Here is a 21,305-nt window from a genome sequence, read left to right on the forward strand (position 1 = left end):
GGTGTGCAGCTGTTTCAAAGTATAATTCATTAGATGAATCAGAGCAGAAAGGAGGCTCTGGAAAGCAGGGATGGTCCTGGGGCCCTCCTGAAGCCCCCAGCCTCCCAGAGACGGCAGACACCGGGGCACAAATCCTGCTCTGGGGTGCTCAGATCCGCATCAGCTCTGGGAGATGTGGAGGCAACACTGGGGCTGGCCCTGGCCACCAGCACCTGAGTAATTAGTGATGTGCCCTTCGTTATTACGTACCTCGGATGGAGCTGCCCCCGTTGTCCCCAGGGATCCAGGCCAGCGTGATGGACGAAGCCGAGGTCTTCGACACGGTCAGGCGCGGCTGGTCCGGGGGCACTGGGGACAGCGCAAACCCCCGTGAGCACCCGCCCCAAACCTCCTCCCCCCAAGGCAGCCGGCGCTGCGCCCCACCGGCGCCCCTCACCTTGCACCAGCAGGTTGATGATGATGGTGTCGAAGCCCCAGGTGTTGGTGGCGGTGCAGGTGTAGTAGCCGGAGTCCTCGGCCTTCACCGAGCGCAGCACCAGCGTGCCGTTAGCCTGGATCAGCCGGTGGCCGTCCACCGTCACGGGGATGGCAGAGTCCTCGCTGCCGGGAGGGGACAGCGGGCCTCAGCCTGGCACGGGACAGGCACGGGGCACCCGGCACCGGTCCCTGTCCCGCGCCGTGGCAGGGGCTGCCTGGCACTCGGTACCTGTCCTTGGTCCACTTGATGGCGGGGACCGGCTCCCCCACCGAATTGCAGGGCAGCCTCACGTCCTTCATCCAAGGGGTGGTGACCGTGCCTCCGAACGAGATGATCTTGGCCGGGGCTGGGGGGCAAGGAGGCAGACCCCAGGCTTGTACCGAGAGCTGAGCCCCAAGGCACTACCGGGACAGGGGGCACCCAGGGACAAGCCTCTGCGTGGGACCAGGACGCTCGTCCCCGCAGTGAGCCGGTGGCCCCGGCGTGTCCCTGCTGCCCGGGTGCCAGGCACAGCCTCTTAGGGTCCCCATCCCCCCCGTACCTTTCCCGGCAGGCTCGATGGTGACTTTCTCGCTGATGTTGCCGCGGCCGGCGGAGGTGACGGCGGCCACCCAGAGCATGTACTGCTGCCCGCGGTTCAGGTGGGCGATGCGGTAGAAGAGCTGGTCGGGGCTGGTCTCGTACTCGCTGGGGGCCTGGGAGGGGGGCAGGAGGGGGCACAGCCACTGTTAGACCCTCGGCTGCATCGCCCTCAGCACAACCAGCCTGGGCAAAACTACCTGAGCTGTCAGTGGAGAAAAGCTCTTCGTGGGCCAGCTGCCTGCACCCCGGCATCCCCACAGCACTGGTACCAGCACATCCCCACCGCCAGCAGGCTCGAGCCCTCGCTCCCATCGCCTGGCAGAGGGCAAAGGAGGTCCCTGGGCGCCCTCCACCCCACCCAGCTCTCCTCGGGGTGCTGGGGCTTTGCTCCCCAGAAGCCGTTCAGCCCCGCTCGGCGTTTCTCAATGCCCGCGTGAGCCGGCTGGTGTCGTCATTTCTCCAGGGAGCCCAGGCCAGATCGCGAGGAACAGATGGCTGCGACGGCGTGGTTAGTTCCAGGGAAACGACGCTGCCCTGGGCTGCAGCAGGGCGCGGGGCAGGGCCCAGCTGGGCAGCCGAACCCCTCTGCACTGGGGGGCAGCAGGGAGGGGGTCCCCAAAATCCCACAGGGGCTTGTCTCAGCATCACCAGCAGCCAACGCAGCGGCTGTCCCGACCCTGTGGGGGTTCCTCCGGCATGGTCTGGCTCCCAACCCCACGACGAGGCAGAACACAAGCTCTCTGCTGGTTTGTGTTGCACTGGGGCCACATCTCCCTGTACAAACCATGCCACGTGGGGAAGAACCACCCTGAGAGCACCGTCCTGCTGTCCTTAGCCTGTCAGCATGAGGCAGGGGGACAGGCACTCGATCCCGAAGGGGCTATTGCTCGGGATGGATGGATGGATGGATGGATGGATGGATGGATGGATGGATGGATGGATGGATGGATGCGTTCTCTCTGTGTGCAAACACGGCTGCGTGCAGGCAGCTGCATGTTCATCATCCGCAAACGCGCACCCTTGTGGGGCCCGCGGATGTAAATGTACCCCACAAGCAGACACCTATATGAATATTGTATAGTATACATAATTTTTTTTAACCAAATGACAGTTTTGACAAGATGCCAAGAAAACAATATCGGATCCCAGTGGTTTTACCAGTTGCTTTGATGAAAAGATTATGTTGCCCTGGAAACCAGAGGCTCAGATAGTGAAATGAGTTTGAGAAGGAGCTTTTGATAAGCACTAGTCTGCAGACCTCCCATCAACCTCTCCCTCGTGAAGGAGGGATGGGACCAGGTTTAATTTCTATTTTATTTTTGGTCAGCTGCTTGCATATTTCCCCTTCTGGAGTGAGTGAGGAGTGGAGAAACGCCGGCAGGAGGCAACAGATAGTTGATGGGACTAACAGAGCACCCATGGGGGCCTTTCCCCAGACACCCCTGAGCTGTCACAGGCTGGATGCACGGCCCCACCTGCATCATCCCCCTTGCAGCAGCTGGGGCAGGTCCCCGTAATCCTATTCCTGCCTCCTGCCACGTTTGCCCAGGACACCAGGGCACGTCCCCAGCCCCGTCCCCATCCCCGTGCCCTCACCGGCTGCCCCGAGCCGGGGCTGGAGCAGAAGATGGTGTACTTGCGGATGATGCCGTTGGGCTTTGCCGGGGGCAGCCAGGAGACCACCACGCTGCTGGCTGAGGATGGCACAGCCTTGATGCCAGCCGGGGGACCTGGAACTGAAGGAGCAAGAGTGTGGCAGAGCCGGGGCCACAGGAGGGACCGGGGGGCCCCTTGCACCCCCCTGCCTGCAAGACAGCACGGCCAGCCCTGGGTCACGGCCACCTCTCCACGGGTGGCTCTGGCCCCCTGCCCACAGGAAGGCTGTTGGGTTAATTGCAGCTCGGGTTTAGAACCAGTGATTGGCTTCTGGTGTCTGGCTCCTTAATCCGCTAAGTGCCCGGCCTCAGCCTTCCCCTGCCCAGCTGCGCTGCCCCAGCAGCTGCTGCTTCCCCGGGCGGCTCCTGGGCAGGGGCTGCTCTGCTATGGAGATAATGGCATTAAAGTAGGGCAGGCAGGGGTGTAAATATTTAAATATCTGCACTTAAGGAAAAGAAAAAAATAAAATAAAAAGGGAAATGTCGTGCTGTGGCTGCACACCGGGGGTTTCCCCGCACACCCACAGCCGTTTCTGCGCGCCCCTCGCCAGCACCCACCCGCGGGCACACCCAGCCCTCCGCAGGCTCGCTGGCCCTTTGGCGCCTTGTGCCTGGATTACAGCGTGCCTATCGGCCTAATCAGCCCCACAACATATGTCTGCCCACGGAACCTCTGACAGATTGCAGCCTGCGGTGGTCAAAAGACAGAGGAAGGGCCCTGGCAGCGCGTCTGACCCATAAAGCGATTGCCCGCTGAGCAGAGCACGCACGCGCCAGCCCTGGCGGCAGCACCCAAGGTGCTCAGGGCTGGACCCGGGGTGCTGCAGCTCCTGCACCCGCTGCTGTCCCTTGTCCCATGCCCAGCAGAGCCACTGCCACTGCCCCCAGCCCACGGATGAGACTTGGGGTCAGGCCTTTTGCAAATCCAGCATGGAGAAAAGGATGGAGGAGCCCAGCTCCCGGGGCTGCAAACCTCTTCTCTTTATTCCTAGCCAGTGGCTCCTACAGCTCGATATTCTCCCACCTGATTAACACATACAACTGTGGTTCATCAGGCAGGGAACAGGGAGGTGCACGTGCACACCCGCCTGCCCTGGGCACAGCAGCTGTGCCACCTCCCTGTGTGCCAGGGGTTTTTGGGGAGCCCTGGATCCCACTGCACCTCCCCATCTGCAATCCCATTACTGGGATCCCAGGGGAAAGCTCCAGGGGCAGTGCCACTCACTGTCCTCCTTGGTCTGGATGTAGAGCACGCTGCTGCGGACGCCATCGCCGGCCTGGGTGTACGCCAGCACCTGCACGCTGTAGTTGGTGAACTTCTCCATGCCCCGCAGCTCCACTCGCTCCCGCGTGGTCGTGATGTTCTGCATCTCGCCCCACTCTGCGGGGACAGCGCCCGTCAGCCCCGCACCACCACCCCCCGCGTGCCCCGTGCCCCAGGGACACTCACCTCCGTCCATGTAGAGGGACCAGAAGATGACCCGGTACCCCTTGAGCACGCCGTTGAGGGTGCTGCGCGGGGGCTCCGACCAGGAGATGACGGCCACGTCCGACGTGATGGAGATGGCCCGCACGTTCTCGGGGGGCTGGCTGGGGACTGAGGAGGGGGCGGTCAGCTGGAGGACGATGCCAGCACCTCTCCCCTCGCGCCCACCTCCAGGAGCTGATTCCCATGTCCAAGCCACCCTATCCACACCCGCCAGGCTCCCCAGCACCTCGGCTCTCCATGGAACCCCTGGCCATGGCCCCATTGCCCTTCTCCCCAAGCCCCTAGCACTGATCCTGCCTCCAACAGGCGCTTTGCTCCTTCCAGACCCCCGCAGCGGGTGCAGCTGCTGTGCTCCTGAGGACGAGGGCTGCCGGGACACGCTGCACTTCCCAGCGAGGGGCGAGCGGTAGAGCTGGCTGGATGCGAGGTAATTAGATCCCATTGCCCCATAAGAGGTAACTCTAATTTTTATGAGCATTTAAATGATAATACATCACCGTAACGATCCTCTTTGAAAATGATTATTGTTTCATATTACTTAGGTGTAAAAATATAAGCACCATGTAATTAGGGACTGAGTATAATAAACTAATACAGATAGTCCGTTTGAACAAAATGAAGGTAATATAATTACGGAAAAGACACTATTGCTAAAACAGGGTCCCTTGAATACCCCAGGAGGAGTGCTAATGTAGCCAGGAAATGAACATGGTTTGACAGGCTAACGAGAGCCTTAATTAAGTATGAAAAACTGCTGAGCAAACGCGCTGCAAAACTTTTTCCTGTTGTTTTTAAGATGCCTGAGGCTGCCCACGACCCTGCCGGGTGGAAACCGTCCCCGGCAGCCTTACCGTCCTCCAGCGTGGTGGCGTTGATCTCGCTGGACGACGGCCCCGTCCCCGCGCGGTTGAAGGCCTGCACCACCACCCCGTACTGTGCGAACTTCTTCAGGTTGTCCAGCGTGTAGACCTCGCTGTCCCCCGTAGCCTTCATCTCCACGATGCTGTACTGCCCGTTGCTGCCCGGGCTGTTCTCCCGGTACCCGATCTGGTAGCCGCGGATCACCCCGTTCTGCAGCTCCTTTTTTGGGGCCTGAAGTATTGGGGATACGAGATGGGGTGGTGTCATGGCCCAGGCTCTGCAGGAGGGGAGGTGGAGGCGAGGCAAGTCCTCCTTCTCCTGCTCATACAGAGGATGGAGGACGAAGGCTCCTCATCAGCAGCGCAGCTCAGGGCACACAGAGGATGGCCTCGGAGAGCCCTGGGCTGCTCGGGCACGTAGGAAGAGTCACAAAAGTGTCACCAGCTCCGAGAGGGCCACCAGAGGGGTCCCACCGGGAGGTGATGGGCAGAGCCTGGCAGCAGGAGGGGACAGCCCCGAGCCAGCCTTAGGAGTGCACGAGGCCAGGTTTAAATCAATCTTAACAATATTCCTCTGAAGCATTAAGAAATCAATAGGGTTGATTGCAAATTTATGTTACAAAGCCAGCGCAATCCATCTCTCTGAAATACTCCTAAAATGAACTGACTTATCTTTCAAGTGAATCTTATTTTTCATTAATCTGTTTTTCAGGACCTAGGAGGAGGGTGGAGAAGCTGGAACCCTAAATTTATTGACTTACCAGTTCATTCTGAAGTCCTAACTTTATAATCAATTTTATTTTTCATTATGCACCTTCTGAAAAATAAATCTGATTCTGAACTATATTGATCTTTGCTTGAACAGTTTGCAACTAAATGTCTCAGTTTTTCCATATTTATTCTCTCTTTCCCCATGGCTCCCCATGGATATCCTGTGAGATAATTAGCTTGTTATTAAACATGATTAATATGGACCCTGCATGATGTAGCCGAGCGCAAGCCCAGCCTTCAAATTTTCATGATGTTTCAGAAATTGTCCTGGCCCTCGTACCTCCGAGGAAACGTCCTGGTCCTGGAGCAGCCTGCCCCATGGGACTTGGGATGGGGTTTGCACCAGGAGCCCTGTTTGCTCCATGTGCCCAGCACCAGGACTGCATTTGGCACAGCACCGACTGCGCTGCCCCACGGGCACGTGGCTGCCGTGGCTCCATCCCAGGGCGAGGGAAGCAGGAAGGTGACATGCCCGACATGGGGAGGGAGAGCAGGTTTTTCTCCCCCTGTGCCCTCGTGCATCTTTGTGCTGCGTAAGACTGCGTGGCCAAGGAAAGCCCCTGCAGTGCCCCAGCCCCACGCACCTTCCAGGTGACCTGGATGCTCTGGGACGTCATCGGCTGCAAGGTGACATCCATCGGAGGCCCATCAGGAGCTAGAGAAAAACAGACCCGAAAGAGGGTGTTGAGAAGGGAAAGGACCCCCTTGGCACAAAAACACTCATCCGAAAGAGAGCTCGGCTGCAGCCAGCTTTACGTCGAGGACACAGCCCCCAGGCCGTGAGCAGCACCTGCTTCCTCCGTGCTGATGGTGAGCTCCTTGCTGGGCTCGCTGCGGCCGATCTTGTTGAAGGAGTACATGCGGATGCTGTACACCGAGGCGGGGTGGAGGTCCACGATGTTCGCCTGGTTGATGGTCGGGGAGATGTTGCGCGTGGACTGTTTAAAATCCCAGGAATCTGGAAAAGCAGAAGAATAAGAAAGGGGATTCAGCACCCGAATGCCATCCCCTGGCCTGTGGCACCAAGAGGGACATGTTCCATCCCAGCCATGCCGGGCAGGTGGATGCTGAAGTCCCCAAAGGCTTTCGCAGCGGGGTCCCCCACTAGAGACTCTGCGTCCCCCTCCTTGCTGTTATTTGGCTCTCAGTTTGGCTTCTTGCAAATATTGTCTCTTTAAATATTCCCTTTCAAATGCTCCCATCTAACATAAATTAACATATTTCATGAATGCCGCTCTCTCCTTTCTTCATCAAAGGAGCAGGGGTGCAGAACATTCCCTTTACGGGGGTGATGGGGCCAGCTCTGCACCTGCCCGCACAGCCCGGCCCCAGGGAGCAGTGAGCCCCAGCCACGCGGTGGCATGGGGGGGGGGTCCGCTGGCACCTACCGGACTTGTTCTTGTACTCGATGTCGAAGCCGGTGATGATGCTGTTCCCGTCAAACCGCTGAGTCCATCGCAAGTTCATGCTCCGGGCTTTCACCTCGCGGATCTCCAGCTCCGGAGGGTCAGGGGGCTCTTGGGGAGACACGGGGGGTCAAGAGCCAAAGCGCGGGGTGACAGGGAGAGAAAAAAACCAGAAATAGCAGGACCCTGTGAAGCTTTGCCACATCCCACACCCCGTGCGCGAGTTTGCATTCCTTCGGCAGCCCTCGTGGGTTCGGTGACAGGCAGCGCACGCTGGGCTCACACACATGGACACGTACCTTGGACGGTGAGCTGGATCAGGCCTCTGTCTTCACCATACGAGTTGATCGCATGACAAGAGAAGAAGACGGAGTCCCCGCGGTCAGCTGGTTTCAGCTATGAATAGTTTGGGGAGAAGAAAGGAGCCACCTCAGCCTTGGCTGCCCCAAGCCCCCGTCTTCCTGCAGGGACCCCAGCCCACTCCTGCCCCGGGGGGAGCTGTGCCTGTGGGCGCAGGTTGCCCCAAACTCCTAACCCCTGCTCAGATGTGCCCAGAGCTTTTATTCTTTGAGGCATCCCTGGCACTGCCCAGCACTTTTAGAACCAGATCCCTCTGCACAGGAAGGCAAAATTTAGTGCAAGGAAAATGTAACCCACTGGATTTCATTTTCAGGGCCATCACAGCACGAGAACAGTGGCTGGTTTTAGCTCTTCGCAAGGCACTGCAAGCAGCTTTTCTGCATTAACTGCCCCTGTGCCAGACATGCAAGGATGCTCGGGAACGGCAGCGGGATGCAACCCCCAGAGCCCAGCCCCTCACCTTGAGGGTGGAGATGACCTCGTCGCCGTTGTCCTTGGTGGTGATGGCGTAGCGCATGTTGCGGTCGGGGTCGATGACGGTGTCGCCCTTCTCCCAGCGGATGATGATGGGCCGCTCGCCCCGCGCCGTGCAGTTCAGCTCCTTGCTCTGCCCCTTGATGGCGATGGTGGTGTTGGGGTGGGATGTGATCATGGCGGGGACTGCGGGAGGGAGCCGGGGGTCAGCGCCCCCTCGGCTCGCCCGGTGGGGACGGCCGCAGCCCGCAGCACCCCGCGGGGAGGCCGTGGGTGCGGGGCTCACCGAGAGGCCACGCAGCCCGAAGTGGAATCGTTTCGCTGCATTATACGGCTCAGGATCATAAAATAATGAAGCAGATAAATTTTATAATGCATAGCATTACACCGGGGTAGACAATAAAACGTGAAAGACAAATAACCAAGCGCACACTATAATGAAGAGAAAGCCTCCAGTCTGAGACGTGCGAGTATGAATTATTGACTAAGGTTTTACACTCCCGAGGATGAGAGGAAGAATGTTTTCCATCACAGATTTGCATAATTCACTCGTATAAACCTGGGCAGAATATAGAGCGCGATTCCACATCAGCAAGGCAGCTTTTGCATTGCAGATGCCGGAGAAATTTCCCCCCCCACCCCCTCGAAGATTCCCCCCAAGATGCAAAGGAGGGGAGGGGAGCCCCCAGCCGTGCCCACCGCCCACCCAGGCGCAGCACCCTGCGGGGTGCCATCGCCACCAGGAGGACTCGGGTTTTGGGTGGGCGAGCGGGGCTGGATGCTGGCAGCGTGGGGCGGCACCGCCGCGGCTCCCCGGAGCAGCGCGCGGAGCAGGAAAACAGGCTGGGGGCGGGGGCAGCCTGGGTAAGCCGAAAAAAATGTAATGCATAAACAAACAGCGCTGCCGAGTCCCGCAGTAATATATGATAATGACAATCCGCAAAGGCAACACACACTGTTATAATGGGACACAAGAGGCTCTAATGAGCTACGACTTCTCGGCTTTCTGTGGCAATGTAATTCAATTAGCAGCTAAGGAAACCTTTCCTCCGGAGCTGCCGGCATTTTCAGGGTGCGGGGCATGCGCCCACGTGGCTGGCACGAGGCGTGAGCCTGGCCGCGGGGACTCCTCTGCCTCGTGACAGCTCTTCAGGAGCCCATGGAAATCCTGCCCGTGGCCAGCCCCGAGGACCCCGAGCTGACATGGAGGGGCAGGAGCGGGGAGAAAATAGCAGAGCCCGACCTGCTCTAGCGTGCGGAGGATCACGAAGGCCGGGACCCTTGGTGGGAGGACGGACCCGGCTCTCCTCGGGGCTCCGCGGAGGAGCCAGCCCGTGCCCTGCATGCGGTGGCCCCAGGAGAGGAGCTCTGTTTCAGGCTCTGCTTCGCTGAAATGCACTTATTGATGTTTGATTAAAAGCAGCTCCTTGGATGTAAACATATCAACTTCCCTCAATTGCCGGGGTCCCAGGAGAGCGGCACGTAGCCCAGAGCAGAGGAAGCAGCAAAACAAACCCGAAGAAAACCCCAACCAGCCGTGCACACAGCACGGACCGGGGCTTGGAGGCAGCAGCCCCCTGCACACCATCCCTGGTGCTGCCCCATGCCTCCGGCACACCCCCACACCCCGTGCTGGTGATGCCCCAGGCCCACGGTGACCCACGGGGTGCTCTGAGCCCTGTGAGCATCCTGCACGGGACCGGCTGCAGGGAGGAGGAACAAGGGAGGGAGGATGATCACGGCTGTATCTCAAGCAGCCTCCTTCTGCCTCCTCACATGTGCAGGATCCTGCACACCAGAGCCTGGGTGCTGGATGTGAGTGGAATCGCTGCTGAGCACCCCAAACCCAGCCTGTGTATCCTGCCCCTGCACAGAACGGCTTCCCTCATGGGCAGCTTGCCTCCTGCACGGTCTGACATCCCATCCCTTGCGCCCAGCCTGCTCGGCTGCCCCGGCACTGCCTCATTGCTCCCTCCGTGCCCATGGGCCGTGTTAACACAGCCTCAACAAGAGGCTGGTCCTGTCTGCTGGGCAGAGATAAGAGAGATAAGACTGGCCACCAAGGGAATTGTCAGCACCCCTCATGCTCTGCCGTCCCCAGCCAGGCTGGGGCAGGAGCAGCTTCACAGCCCGGTGGTGACAACTCAGTGAGAACGGTGACACACCAGTGACAAGGGCTGCTCCTGCCTCCCTCGCCCCCCTCTTCCTTGTTTAGAGCCAGCTCTGTGATGTTAATTTGATTGCACCCGTTTCAGCTTCCTTTCTACACTGATTAGCTGAGTTTCACCTGAAGCATGAGATTAATTCAAATTGCATGGAAGCAATCAGTTATGCTCCTGCAGTAGGACACCGAACGCCCTGGTACCTCTGGCCCTGCCCGGTGCCCGGTGAGCCCCCCAAGGCTGGAGGAGCCCCCGCAGCCCGCACTGCCCCCGGGGACCCGACCCGCTCCATCCCTGGCTCTCTGCTCCTGACGCAGCCATGTGCTAAATGGCATTTATCACGCGCTGTGATCTCCTCACCTGTGCCTGGGCCAGCGAGCCACCCCCCGGGTGGCTGTGTGCTCCTGTGCCCTGCTCCCAGCCTCCAGCCCCCCACACCTCCTGCTCTGCAGCGCACCCGACCTGGCGCTAACAAGTTGCCTTCAACAGCACGGATGAATGCACCAGCCCTGCATGGCAGCAAGGTATTACTGCTTCCAGACCAGTGCCCGTGCTCGGGGCTGAGCAGAGCAACTTCGTGGCACGGTCCCGTGGCCAGCGCATGCCCCGAGTGCTGTGCACCCTGCAAGGGACGGCACCCCACCAAAAGGCCGGCCTGGCCAGGGCCCTGAGGGTTAAATCTGCACGCAAAGCCCTGCGGTTTCCTCCTCGGCACCTGACAAGCAGCAGCTAACTGTTCCTGGCACTAGTGGGGCTGTGCACGCTCCTCTGATTTATTGCTTGCCTGCCTTGGTTAGCCCCGCAGCGCTGGCACGGCAGCACCCGGGATGTGCCGTGCGGCCGGGGACTGCACCTCTGGCCCCGCGTGGTGTGGGGCCGGCGGCTCCCCTCTCTCCAACTGACCGCGGGTTTGGGCTCTGATTAACATTCATTTAACGCTGTCTGCAGTGGCCTGGCTTTAGACGAAAGCCGGTGCTGATCTCGCTTTAATTGGCCTGACATTTCACTAAACAAACAAAAATCAAAAAAATGAAACAAAACAAAGAGCCCCATATAATGCTTAATTGGCTGTGGCGCTTCGTCTACCTATTCATTCAAACCTTTTCAAAGGCTGCTGAGGTCTCCGGGAAATGTAAAAGCACATGCATAATAAGGTTATGTGCTATTCAAGTCAGCAAGCAACCTGTCCTGGGATGCAATTATACCAGATAGCAGGGACAAGGCAACAGTTCAGGCTCCAAGACTTCTGCACACTCACTCGGGATTAATCGCCTTGACTTTGTACCTGCGCCTTATTGAAGTATGTTGTTTGAAGTCGCTCGTTTCAATTCATCAATCAGCGGGATAAATTAAACAGCTGACAGGGAGAGGAAAAGGCTCCCCTAGACCCTCCCCGCAAGAAACGCAGGAAAGTAGACGCTGGCTGGGGAGGGGAGACGCCGGAGCGAGAGGGAGCGAGAGGCTGCCGCAGCCGGGCGGTGGGCGTTTGGCCGGGGGGAGCTGCAGGGGGGAGGCTGCAGGGGGGAGGCTGTAGCCCTGGCCGCTCGCAGGGTTTCTCTTCCCTGCCAGCGCCGGGTGCGAGACCTGGCCGGGATGCAGCACTGTGCATGTGCCCAGGGTTTTTGGGCATTCAAGGGAGCGCCCGCTGCCAGCCCCAGCTCCCTCCTGCCTCTTCGGCACCACCCCTCCCCTCTTTGTTAGGGAAACGACGATTTTAAGATAAATCTAACATGGGAAGCCAGCAAGAAAGCATGAGCCTGATGTTCTCAAAGGGTGCGTGGAGCCAACAGAAGCCAAATCCAGGTGTAAGGACAGCAAGGAGGGGAGCCGCGCGCACCGCTCTGGCACCGTGAGGATGCTGCCACAGGAACCAGCAGGACCAGGCTGTCCTCCCCTCCAGCACCTCTTCCTGGAGGTTTGAACTCTTACGGCAGCAGCAATCAAAATAAATAAAGAGGAGCTGGAGATTATGTATTCTGCTGATAGCAACGGGAGAGGAATCCAATAATAAGCACAGTTCAAACACGGTGTCTAACAACACTTCCCAGCCCATCCCTGTCAAATTAGCGAAGCTATTTCCTTCCCTCCCGTATGATGTAGATTGATTGCCTGGTTTTATTTAGGACTAAGTGTTTATAATCGCATAAGGGAAGCCAGTCCCTGCAGGAGGGCAATCGATGCCCCCCGTGCCCCGCATCGATCGGGGGCTGCGCGGTGCCAGGGCAGCGCCAGGCCGGTCCCTGTGTGTGCAGCGGGCTGTGCTCTGCGGGGGCACCCCCTGCAGCCCCCCCTGCAGCCGTGCCATGTCCCAGCCCCGCCAGCACAGCTACTTACTCTTCACGGTGAGAAACATGGACTTGCTGATGTCCGTGCCCACGCCGTTGCTGGCCTGGCACAGGTAGTAGCCGATGTCCTCCTCCAGCACGTGGCGGATGAGCAGGGAGCTGTTGGGGAGGATCTGGATGCGGCCCGTCAGCGGGATGGGGTGATACTGCTGCGGGTTCCCACTTCCTAGGAGGGGGCGCAGACACGCAGCGATGAGAGCTCAGCCAAGCAGGAGGCTGCTCGTGGGGCTCGATGCTGGGGTGGCCAGGCCGAAACGGAGAGACCAGAGATCCCCAAACGCTGCCGTGTCGCCTCACACGTACCTTTTGCGTGCTTCCACATGACTTTCGGAGGCGGGTACCCATCCACGGAGCAGTTCAGCACCCCAGCTTTACCGTAAATGCCATCCTGGTTGTTGGGCTGAACCACAAATCGAGGAGGCACTGGATAACAAGGACGCAAAGATGGCCGTTGGAGCCAAAACCCCAGCAGCTTCTTGCAGACCATCTCTGCTTACACGTGGCTGCCCTGTCTCCCCTGCCTGCTTCTATCCATGCTACACCCACCGCTGCCCACCCACCCAAGCCCGACATAGGGGCAGCCCCAGGGGTGCTCACCCCGCACGATGAGCTGCCGCTCACGGCTGACGGTGGCGGCGGCGTTGCTGGCGATGCACGTGTAGTTGCCGTTGTGCTTGAGGGAGACGCTGGAGATCTGCAGGGAGCTCATGAACTCCTTGCTCTCGATGGTGACGCCCGAGCCGGAGAGGATGACGTGCCCGTCCTTCCGCCAGGTGATGTGGATGGGCATGTCCCCCGAGGAGACCACACAGGGGATGTAGAGGAGCTGCCCGATGGAGGCTGGGGGGAACTCGAAGGGCTGGATCAGAGGAGGGACTGCGGAGGGGAGAGGCAACACACTGTACATCCCAGCCCTTGCCCGAGGGGACAGGCTGGTGGCACGGGGACAGAGGAAAAGCAGCTGGTCCTGGCTCCTGGCCCTCACAGCGGGTCAGTGCCCACCAGCCCCGTCTCACCACAGGGCACGTCCTTACGGAGAAGCGAGCCTGCTTGCCATCAGCACAACAACTCACAAACCCATTGCATCCCTATCACCCAAAGCATTTGCTGCCCAGAAACTAAGGCAGGCTTTTGTTCCAGCCAGTAACGCTTCCAGGAGGGCGTGACAGTAGGATGTGACCCACCTGGGAGAGCCACCGCGCTCAGCCCAGTGCCGGGAGCCGCCAGCCGCCCCGACCCCCTCTGCGCACACCAGCTGAAATTCCACCTCAGCATTTATCTGCTCGCAGAAAAGCAGTTATTAGATGGATGCTTTTCTTAAAGGCACTGGATTCAGAACCAGCCATTATCTTTCTGATAACTTAATTAGGCAACCGCAGCATCTCTGGCAATGTGGGAGGGGGAAGAAAGCATAGAGAGGGAGACAATTAGCTTAACAAGGCTCAGCACCTGGTAGACGAGATCCTCTTTCCGCAGCCTCCATAATTAAATTAGCAGGCTGCCAATTGTCCCCTCGGCAGAAATAAGATGCCCTCTTGTACAGACGCGGGAGCCCCAGCGGGGAAGGGCTCACTGCGCCACCGTGCACGCCCTCGCTCTCCTGTACGCCGTCCCCCATCTCCACCCACACCTCGACCAATGCTCTCCAATGCTCCCAGTGCTCAGACCAGGCTGCCGGGGGCTCCAGGGCCGGGTCAGAACTGGGCTGGCCATGATGGGGTGGCCCAAAGCCTGGCCGGGCAGCCCCGCAGAGCAGAAGGTGCTGGGGGTTGCTCACCGCCCCCTCGGGGTGCTGCCCATGGGTGCATGGGTTCGGCCCGGCCGCCTGCCCTGCTGCCAGCTGCAGCGACGTGGCTTGAGCTGCTGGAGCCGTGGAGCCAGCAGCGCCCGTTTTCCATAATTAATGAATAATTAATTGGGAATGCGCTGCAGTCTATTGCAGAGTGGGGCCGGGCTTATGCATCTCCAAATGCCCCACGGGCCACTTCCAGCACACGCAGCCTCTCGGCAGAAGAGCTCTCCTGGTTCCAGCTCCCCTTAACCAGGGCTTAACACGTGTCTTTCCTTCCCAATTGATTTCCTGCTGCATATTCTCCTCTTTTCGGCACTTCCCAGGCTCTCCTGCACCCCAGTGCACCCCAGCAGCGCCGCATAGCCCCACATCCCTCACGCTGTGCCTGACTGCAGAGTGGCTGAGCTGGCGTCCCTGCCGCTGTCACCTGGGCAGCGCTGTGTGACAGCACCAGGACAGTCCCAAGCCTGCACGTGATCAGTTAAAACCTTCAAAGATGTCTGCAGGAATAACGAGCACCTCAGAATAACAGGAACAACAGGGCACCTCGGCTGGGTGCTGCTGGGGGACGCATGGAGAAGAGACCCGGCAGCACCCCCAGGCAGCCTGGGAAGCCCTGGGGAGCAGGGAGGCTCTGAGCTGGGACACGGGGACCCGGCAGCCGGGGAGGAGGCTCGGGGACTTCCCAACAGGGGCAGAAACAGAGATCAAACTGAACGGCGTGATCGGGCCAGGCACTGGCGTGAGGGGGCCGTAAAGCTTTTACTACCGCTTGCTTGGAAAGACCTGCGGCGTAACTCACTTGTGGCACGCAGCGTGCTCGCCAGGCACTTGTGGCACTAAAAGCTTTACGGCGCTCATACCATCTCTGCGCACTTCTATTTCTTTATTCTGCTCCTCGGAGCGGGCTCCGAACGTAGTCGAGGGCATTCTCAGTTTTCCTCCCCGGGCTTTTATCCGGTGGCCATAAAAACACCCAGGCAGGCAGGGCCTGGTGTAAATCTCCAGCCTGTGTGCTGCAGGTGGGATGAAGACATCCGGCACAGCCAGAGCCACAAGCCGCCCGGCCCGCACCGCCCAGCACCGTGTGCTCGCCCTGCTCAGGCTGTCGCCAGCCCCTTGCCCAGGCAGCAAATCCAGGCTCAGGGGGGTTGCACGGCGGCCGCTTCCCAAAATATATGGATAAACTTCAGCATCCTGCGTCCGCCTTCGAGCAACTGGCAAAAGTGCAGCATGTAATTCAACTTCGCGTGCGCACATCGCTGTAGGTACTCCTTCCATGAGGATTTTGGTTTAAGGTGAGGAACACAAAGGCTGGCCATGCCCTGCTCTGGGGGTGTGAGGGGAGAGGGGTCCCCTCGGCGCTGCCCTAAGGTTAGCTGCAGCCCACACTTCCGCCTGCAAAGCCTTGGAGAAGAGCATTAGCTAATCAAGGGGTTGCATCTATAATCAGCTTGATGCACTCTCTTGCTAACCTGATTCCTAATAAGAAAATGGTGGATGGAAAGGGAGGGAGGGGGATCAGCATAAAATCCAGTCCATAAATACCCGGCTCGGTGAGACAGAGGGAAAGACAATTGGCCAGCTCCGTCCCCAGCGTGGCTGTGTTTGTCTGAGTGATTTACTGCAAACACTGAGCTGGCGACAGGCAGAGCCGACCCGACAACTCTGAGGACGGGAGATACGATAGCTCCGCGCGCTCATAACACAATCTCAGCAAGTCACTGGGAGGGAATGCATCCGACTCAATTCATTAGGACTGATAGCTCCCTCAATGGGGCTGAATAATTGATGGCCTGGAGAAGCTTTTAAGATGTTCTGTGCGCTTGGAAGACCGAGAGTATTATTTTTTTAAAAGCTAACACACAGAGAAAAACATCAGTGAAGGTGATCCGAGCAAAGGTTAGATGTTTTAATACGCTATGTTTACACTGTAAATCCTTGCTCGCTGCGTGTAACAAGAAATGGATCCGGTGCGGCTCGGGGCAGCAGCAGGCACGCAGGTGGGTGCAAGGTGGGCGGGCTGAGCCAGCTCTGCCTCTCCTCGGTGCTTGGGGAGCACAGCCAGCACCCGGACGCAGAGCCCCCCGCCCGACGCTGCCCTGCCTCTGCCCACAGCAGGAACGGCCCCAACGCTCCCTGAACCCCAGTGCAATCGGAATGGCCCCAACCCAACCCGAAGGAGTTGCCCCGAGGAGCACGCTTGTGCCTTGCCCCATTCTGGGTGGGAGGATGGTGGGAAAGGGGCTCACAGCTCCCGCTTGCAATGTGCCAGAGCTGACCAAGCTTCTGCAGGAAGCACAGGGCTCCCTGGGCTGGGGAGGGGACCGTCTGACCCAGGCAATCCCCACCCGCTCACCTTTCACCGTGACGTGCACGCTCTGGCTGATGGAGAGCTGGGGCTGGATCAGCACGCTGCACAGATACTCCCCTTCGTCCATGCCCTTCTGGACATCCATCAGCTTGAGAGTCCCGTTTTCAAAGACCACTTGGCGGTGGTTATCAGGCAGCAGCAAAGAGTCCTTGTACCACTTGATGGAGTAATAGGGGTACCCGATCACCCTGCAGTTGATGAAAGTGTCCCTACCCGCTACCGCCGTTATGTTCTTCATCGCTCGGATGCTCGGGGGACCTACATAGTGGGGAGGAAGGAAGAGGCAGGCTAGGTTAATTCCGAAGGGCAGCTTGTTTGCACACAGATCAGCTGCTAGTGCAGAGCGAGCTGCGCAGGCGAGTGAGGTGACAACAGAGCCAGGACCCAGCCTGGCCATCAGCAGCCTCCAGCGAGAGCCCCTCGCGCACACCTACAAAAGAACAGCTGCAAAAATCGGGGGCTGCGACCCTTGGCTGCAGCCAAACTTCAGCAAACTCCACCCAATCTTGCAGGCACAATGCTTAGGTTTGAATTTGCAGGCTTCAGCGCTGGGGAAGCCCAGCCTGTGAGTGCTGCTGCCCCTCAGAGGGATGTCAGCCGCTGCCTTGGAGCTCTCTGCTCCTGCCGCGGGGCGCATCCAGCCGGGGCTCCCAGGGGAGGTTTGGGAGACCTCTGGGGAGCACCCCCCGGCCGTACGGCCACTCTGCCCCTCTCAGGAGGAAGCTGTCAGCGCTTTGCCATCTCCTTGGCAGAGAACTGCATGCAGGAGCCTGACTGCCATTTGACAATTTGTTCAATCTCCACTAAAATGCACCGTTCTGAGCTTTCCACGGGCATCCCGAGCAGTGCCAAAAAGCCAGGCAGCCCACTGCTTCTGGCTGGCTCTCGTGCTGCCTGAAGGACTGGAAGAGTATTGCAGGTGAGTATTGCAACAAGAGGTTTCACGCTTCAGTAATTACATTGTTCTCGTGGCCATCGTGTAAAATAGCAAACTAAAGATTAACCCTGTCTTGACTCCTCACCCTAAGCGCATGGCAGGATAACAGCTAAGCAGATACTCAGGGTAAGATCCCGATTGTGAAAGCACGCTCCCTCCTGAGATCCTTCAGCGCCCAGGATCCCGGGAATAAGGGGACACGAGGGGGCCACCCTCACACCCATCAGCTGTTGGAAGGGTTTGGCTGGAAGATGTGGCCTGAGTGCTCCAGCCTCATGGAGGGGGAAGGTGTTTGGAGGCGCAGCAGGGACCTGCCATGCTGGGGAGCCCCCGGCGCACTGTGGAGTGCACAGGGAGAAAGAGCAGGGAAAGAGAAATTAGCAGCCTGCTCTCAGGCCTGTCACAGGGACCTGCTCAATTCCAGGGAAAAAAAAAAAGAAAAAAAAAAAGCCCGAATCTTATCTAGTGACAGGCAGTCAGGAACTGGAAGAGGGGGAATAAAGAAGACAATGAAACATCCTCATTCAGAACGCTGCTCCTGCTTCTTGTGGCTGGGAGATGAACTTGCTCCAAATTTAGCGGTAAGTGGCAGCAAAATTCAGACTCTCCTGGGATTCCAGCCAAAAAGCCACTAGATCCATTTCAAACCTGAGACACAGACAAACATAGCCCTTCAAGCTTCTTCCTCGGTAGATAAATTAATGTTACCTTGACTCTGGCTCCCACCTATAAGACTAGAAGCTTTAACTGGTGGTTATGAATGGGCAGAGGCTTACACCATGCCCCGTGCCTTGGAGAACGCCCTGGAACGCACAGAACAACACGCTCCAGCCGTAACAACGCGGCGATTAACGCGGCCATGGCTTTTAGCAGACAAAGAAAACACAGACATGACAAATCCAGGCTCATTTCCCACGATTTCCCGTGCTGCCTCATCGTTGCTTGTAGCGGGGATCCCTGCACCCGCGGGCGCCATCCTGCCAGGGAGCGGGGCTGGGACCGGGGGCGGTGTGGGGGGCTTGGGGGCAGTGTGGAGGGTCTGGAGATGGTTTGGGGAACACACTGCAGGCAGGTACAAAGGAGCAGGTGGTCCTTGGCCAGTGCAGGTCACTTCTGCACCACCCCAACCTCCTCCCCAGGGTCCTTCATGGGAGGCACTTGCTGCACAGACCCAAAGGCTGGACAGCAGACCCCAGTGGGGAGGCATTGCCCCTCTGGAAGCCTTGTTCTGGGTCTCTGGGGTTCAGAGGATGGCCGTGCACTCAGTTCAGCTCCCTGCTCTGAGCCGCGGGGGCGCTGGATGCCACGGGCAGGGCTGGGGGTGAGCGGGGCAGAAGGGGGCTGCAGAGACCTGCACAGCTGGGAAATGGGTGGGGGTGAGGAGGAACGATCTGCCAGGGAACAGAACACAACCAAAAGCCCAGTCAAAGTCCTATTCTGATATTTAAAAGTAGACAGGCACCTCTTACGTTTATTCGCGCTTGGTATTCGGCGCTGCCCACCGAGTTCCGCGCGGTGCACCGGTACACGCCGCCGTCCTTGATCTGCGGGCTGGTGACGTTCATGTGGCTCACCGTGGTGCCGTCCGACATGGTGTACTGGTTGGTGCGGTGCCCGTTGTCCCGCGGGATGGGCTCGTCGTCCAGGGCCCAGGTGACGGTCGGGGGGGGCGCGCCCTTGGCGGCACACATCAGGGAGAACTGCTCCCCGGGGTTCACCACCTTCTCGCTGAAGGAGGAGACGATGCGGGGGGTCCCATCTGGGGGGACCCAGGGGGAGGGGGGTTAGGGCACAGCAGCCACCGGCAGCAGTCACCCGCACCCCCGTGTCTTGTCTGATTTGGTTCAAGGGGATGCCAGGCACAGCAGTGACCATCCCTGGTCTGAACACCCAGTGCCCTGCACCCACGCCTGCTCATGAGGAGGTGGAGAAGATGGTTCACGGAAGGCAGCGCCTCGGCACAGGGGCAGGGGGTGGACAGGTCACTGCAGGACCCTGATTTTGGCCCTTGCCCCTGCATCCCTGAGCTGCTTGCAGACAGTTTGCACAGCCCAGGGGCTGGGTGCAGCCTGCCCTAGCAGCCCCCACCCCAGTGGTGCTCGCTTTCCTCCATCCATGCACAAAGCATCCTGGTGAGCACCGGAGGTGCGGCAGCTCGGAGAGGGGCAGAGAAAAGCCCCAGCTGGCCCCCGCCCCGAGGAAGCCAGCTCACCCTCCAGCATGATGATGGAGAAGTCCTGTGCCGTCTGGGACTTGCGGGTGGCAAAGCACTGGTAGGCTCCAGAGTGGCTCTTCTGGGCGGCCGTGATGAGGAGGGTCTCGTTGCTGATGCCCCGGATGGAGATGTAGTCATCCACCACCACCAGGTCCGTGTTGCGGTACCAGCGGATGACGTACTCGGGGGACCCGCTGAGGGCACAAGAGAGGATGACGGTGCTGCCAATGCCCGTTTTGAGCTTCTTTGGTGTGAGGGTCACACGCAGAGGGTCTGTGCAAGAGAGGATGAGAGCAGGAGAGGTGTTGGCTGCGTGGTGGTGTTGGGCTGTGGGGCCAGGCAGCCACAGGCCAGCACGCACCGCACGGCTCTCATCCTTCGTGTACTTTCTCCACCTTCCCTTCCCTGGATGTGCCAGCCCGACTACGTGCAAAATGTCACCACACAATAAGGCAGGTGGCTTCCCTGCCCTTCCTCGTGCTGCCAGCCTGGCCTTTAATGTTGGCCCTGGTGTAGGGGCAGGGTGGCTAGAAGCGGCCATCACAGCGGGGACGTGGCTGGTACGGTGGGGCAGTGCCGAGCCGGGGACGTGCCAGGGCGGCTCCGGTGCTGCTGATGACAGCAGGAACCCCCAGGAGCAGAGCAGGCAGTAAATATTTGGCCTGCCCAGATGGTATTTACTGTTTGGCTGGAGCTTATTTTATGCAAATCAGCAAAACAAAGCACAGAGGCACCTAACAGAACATTGCCATCCAGCAATTTACATCCCCTGGTATCGCTCTGCCTTTTCCAGAGGTCCCTCTCTCGGCCCCGATTAAAGCGGTAAATCAGGGGATGTCTGCATGTCCTCGGCTGCAGCATTATAAACTTCCTCCAAATGCTCCGAGCACCGCATCAGACACGCTGTGTAGCGCTACGGCGGGTTCCAGCGCACGACACGCCATGCTGAAATATAAGGCTTGTAATTTATACGGCTTTAGAAAGGCCTCGAGGCTGGATATTTACAAAGCTCGGCAGGACGCAGCTCTCCCCGCCGCCGGCACTCACCTATGACCGTGAGGGTCCCAGTGACCTCTGCAGACCCGAAGGTGTTGGTCACCTCGCAGATGTAGGTCCCGCTGTCCTCCACGCGCAGGTCGCTGATGCTCAGCCCCGTGATGCGCTTGGCCCAGCGGCCGTCGGCGGGCAGCGGGCGCCCGTCCTTGAGCCAGCGGATGGCGGGGTTGGGGTACCCCGAGGCGATGCAGGGCAGCTCCACCAGCCGGCCAGCCTTCACCTCCCGGGACTGGAAGCTGTCTAGCATCGTGGGGATGGACTCCGCCGGGTCTGGGTTGGGAGAGGGAATAAACTCACCCGGAGAAGGAGGGGAGACGGGCTCCTGCCCTGCAGCCAGCAGGCAGAGCTG

General features: G+C 59.2%; 1 protein-coding gene across 5 annotated transcripts in view; it reads right to left on the reverse strand.

Annotated features, from left to right (window-relative positions):
* DSCAML1 (DS cell adhesion molecule like 1) overlaps positions 1 to 21,305 on the reverse strand; it is a 100,948-nt gene that overhangs the window by 6,448 nt on the left and 73,195 nt on the right. For all 5 annotated transcript variants that reach the window (XM_080567639.1, XM_080567640.1, XM_080567641.1 and 2 more), the window contains 20 exons: positions 20,948 to 21,226; positions 19,898 to 20,173; positions 19,148 to 19,444; positions 16,734 to 17,006; positions 13,180 to 13,458; positions 12,886 to 13,005; positions 12,572 to 12,748; positions 8,062 to 8,261; positions 7,541 to 7,637; positions 7,224 to 7,352; positions 6,626 to 6,793; positions 6,420 to 6,490; positions 5,056 to 5,296; positions 4,166 to 4,312; positions 3,941 to 4,096; positions 2,657 to 2,796; positions 1,020 to 1,173; positions 707 to 824; positions 437 to 600; positions 250 to 348 (listed from right to left, as the gene is read on the reverse strand). In XM_080567639.1, the coding sequence (XP_080423765.1) occupies positions 250 to 348; positions 437 to 600; positions 707 to 824; positions 1,020 to 1,173; positions 2,657 to 2,796; positions 3,941 to 4,096; positions 4,166 to 4,312; positions 5,056 to 5,296; positions 6,420 to 6,490; positions 6,626 to 6,793; positions 7,224 to 7,352; positions 7,541 to 7,637; positions 8,062 to 8,261; positions 12,572 to 12,748; positions 12,886 to 13,005; positions 13,180 to 13,458; positions 16,734 to 17,006; positions 19,148 to 19,444; positions 19,898 to 20,173; positions 20,948 to 21,226 (3,585 nt within the window). The remainder of the gene's footprint in view (positions 1 to 249; positions 349 to 436; positions 601 to 706; positions 825 to 1,019; positions 1,174 to 2,656; positions 2,797 to 3,940; positions 4,097 to 4,165; positions 4,313 to 5,055; positions 5,297 to 6,419; positions 6,491 to 6,625; positions 6,794 to 7,223; positions 7,353 to 7,540; positions 7,638 to 8,061; positions 8,262 to 12,571; positions 12,749 to 12,885; positions 13,006 to 13,179; positions 13,459 to 16,733; positions 17,007 to 19,147; positions 19,445 to 19,897; positions 20,174 to 20,947; positions 21,227 to 21,305) is intronic.

The sequence above is a fragment of the Anser brachyrhynchus genome (genome assembly GCF_964034855.1).
Source record: "Anser brachyrhynchus genome assembly, chromosome: 25".
NCBI classification, from domain to species: domain Eukaryota; kingdom Metazoa; phylum Chordata; class Aves; order Anseriformes; family Anatidae; genus Anser; species Anser brachyrhynchus.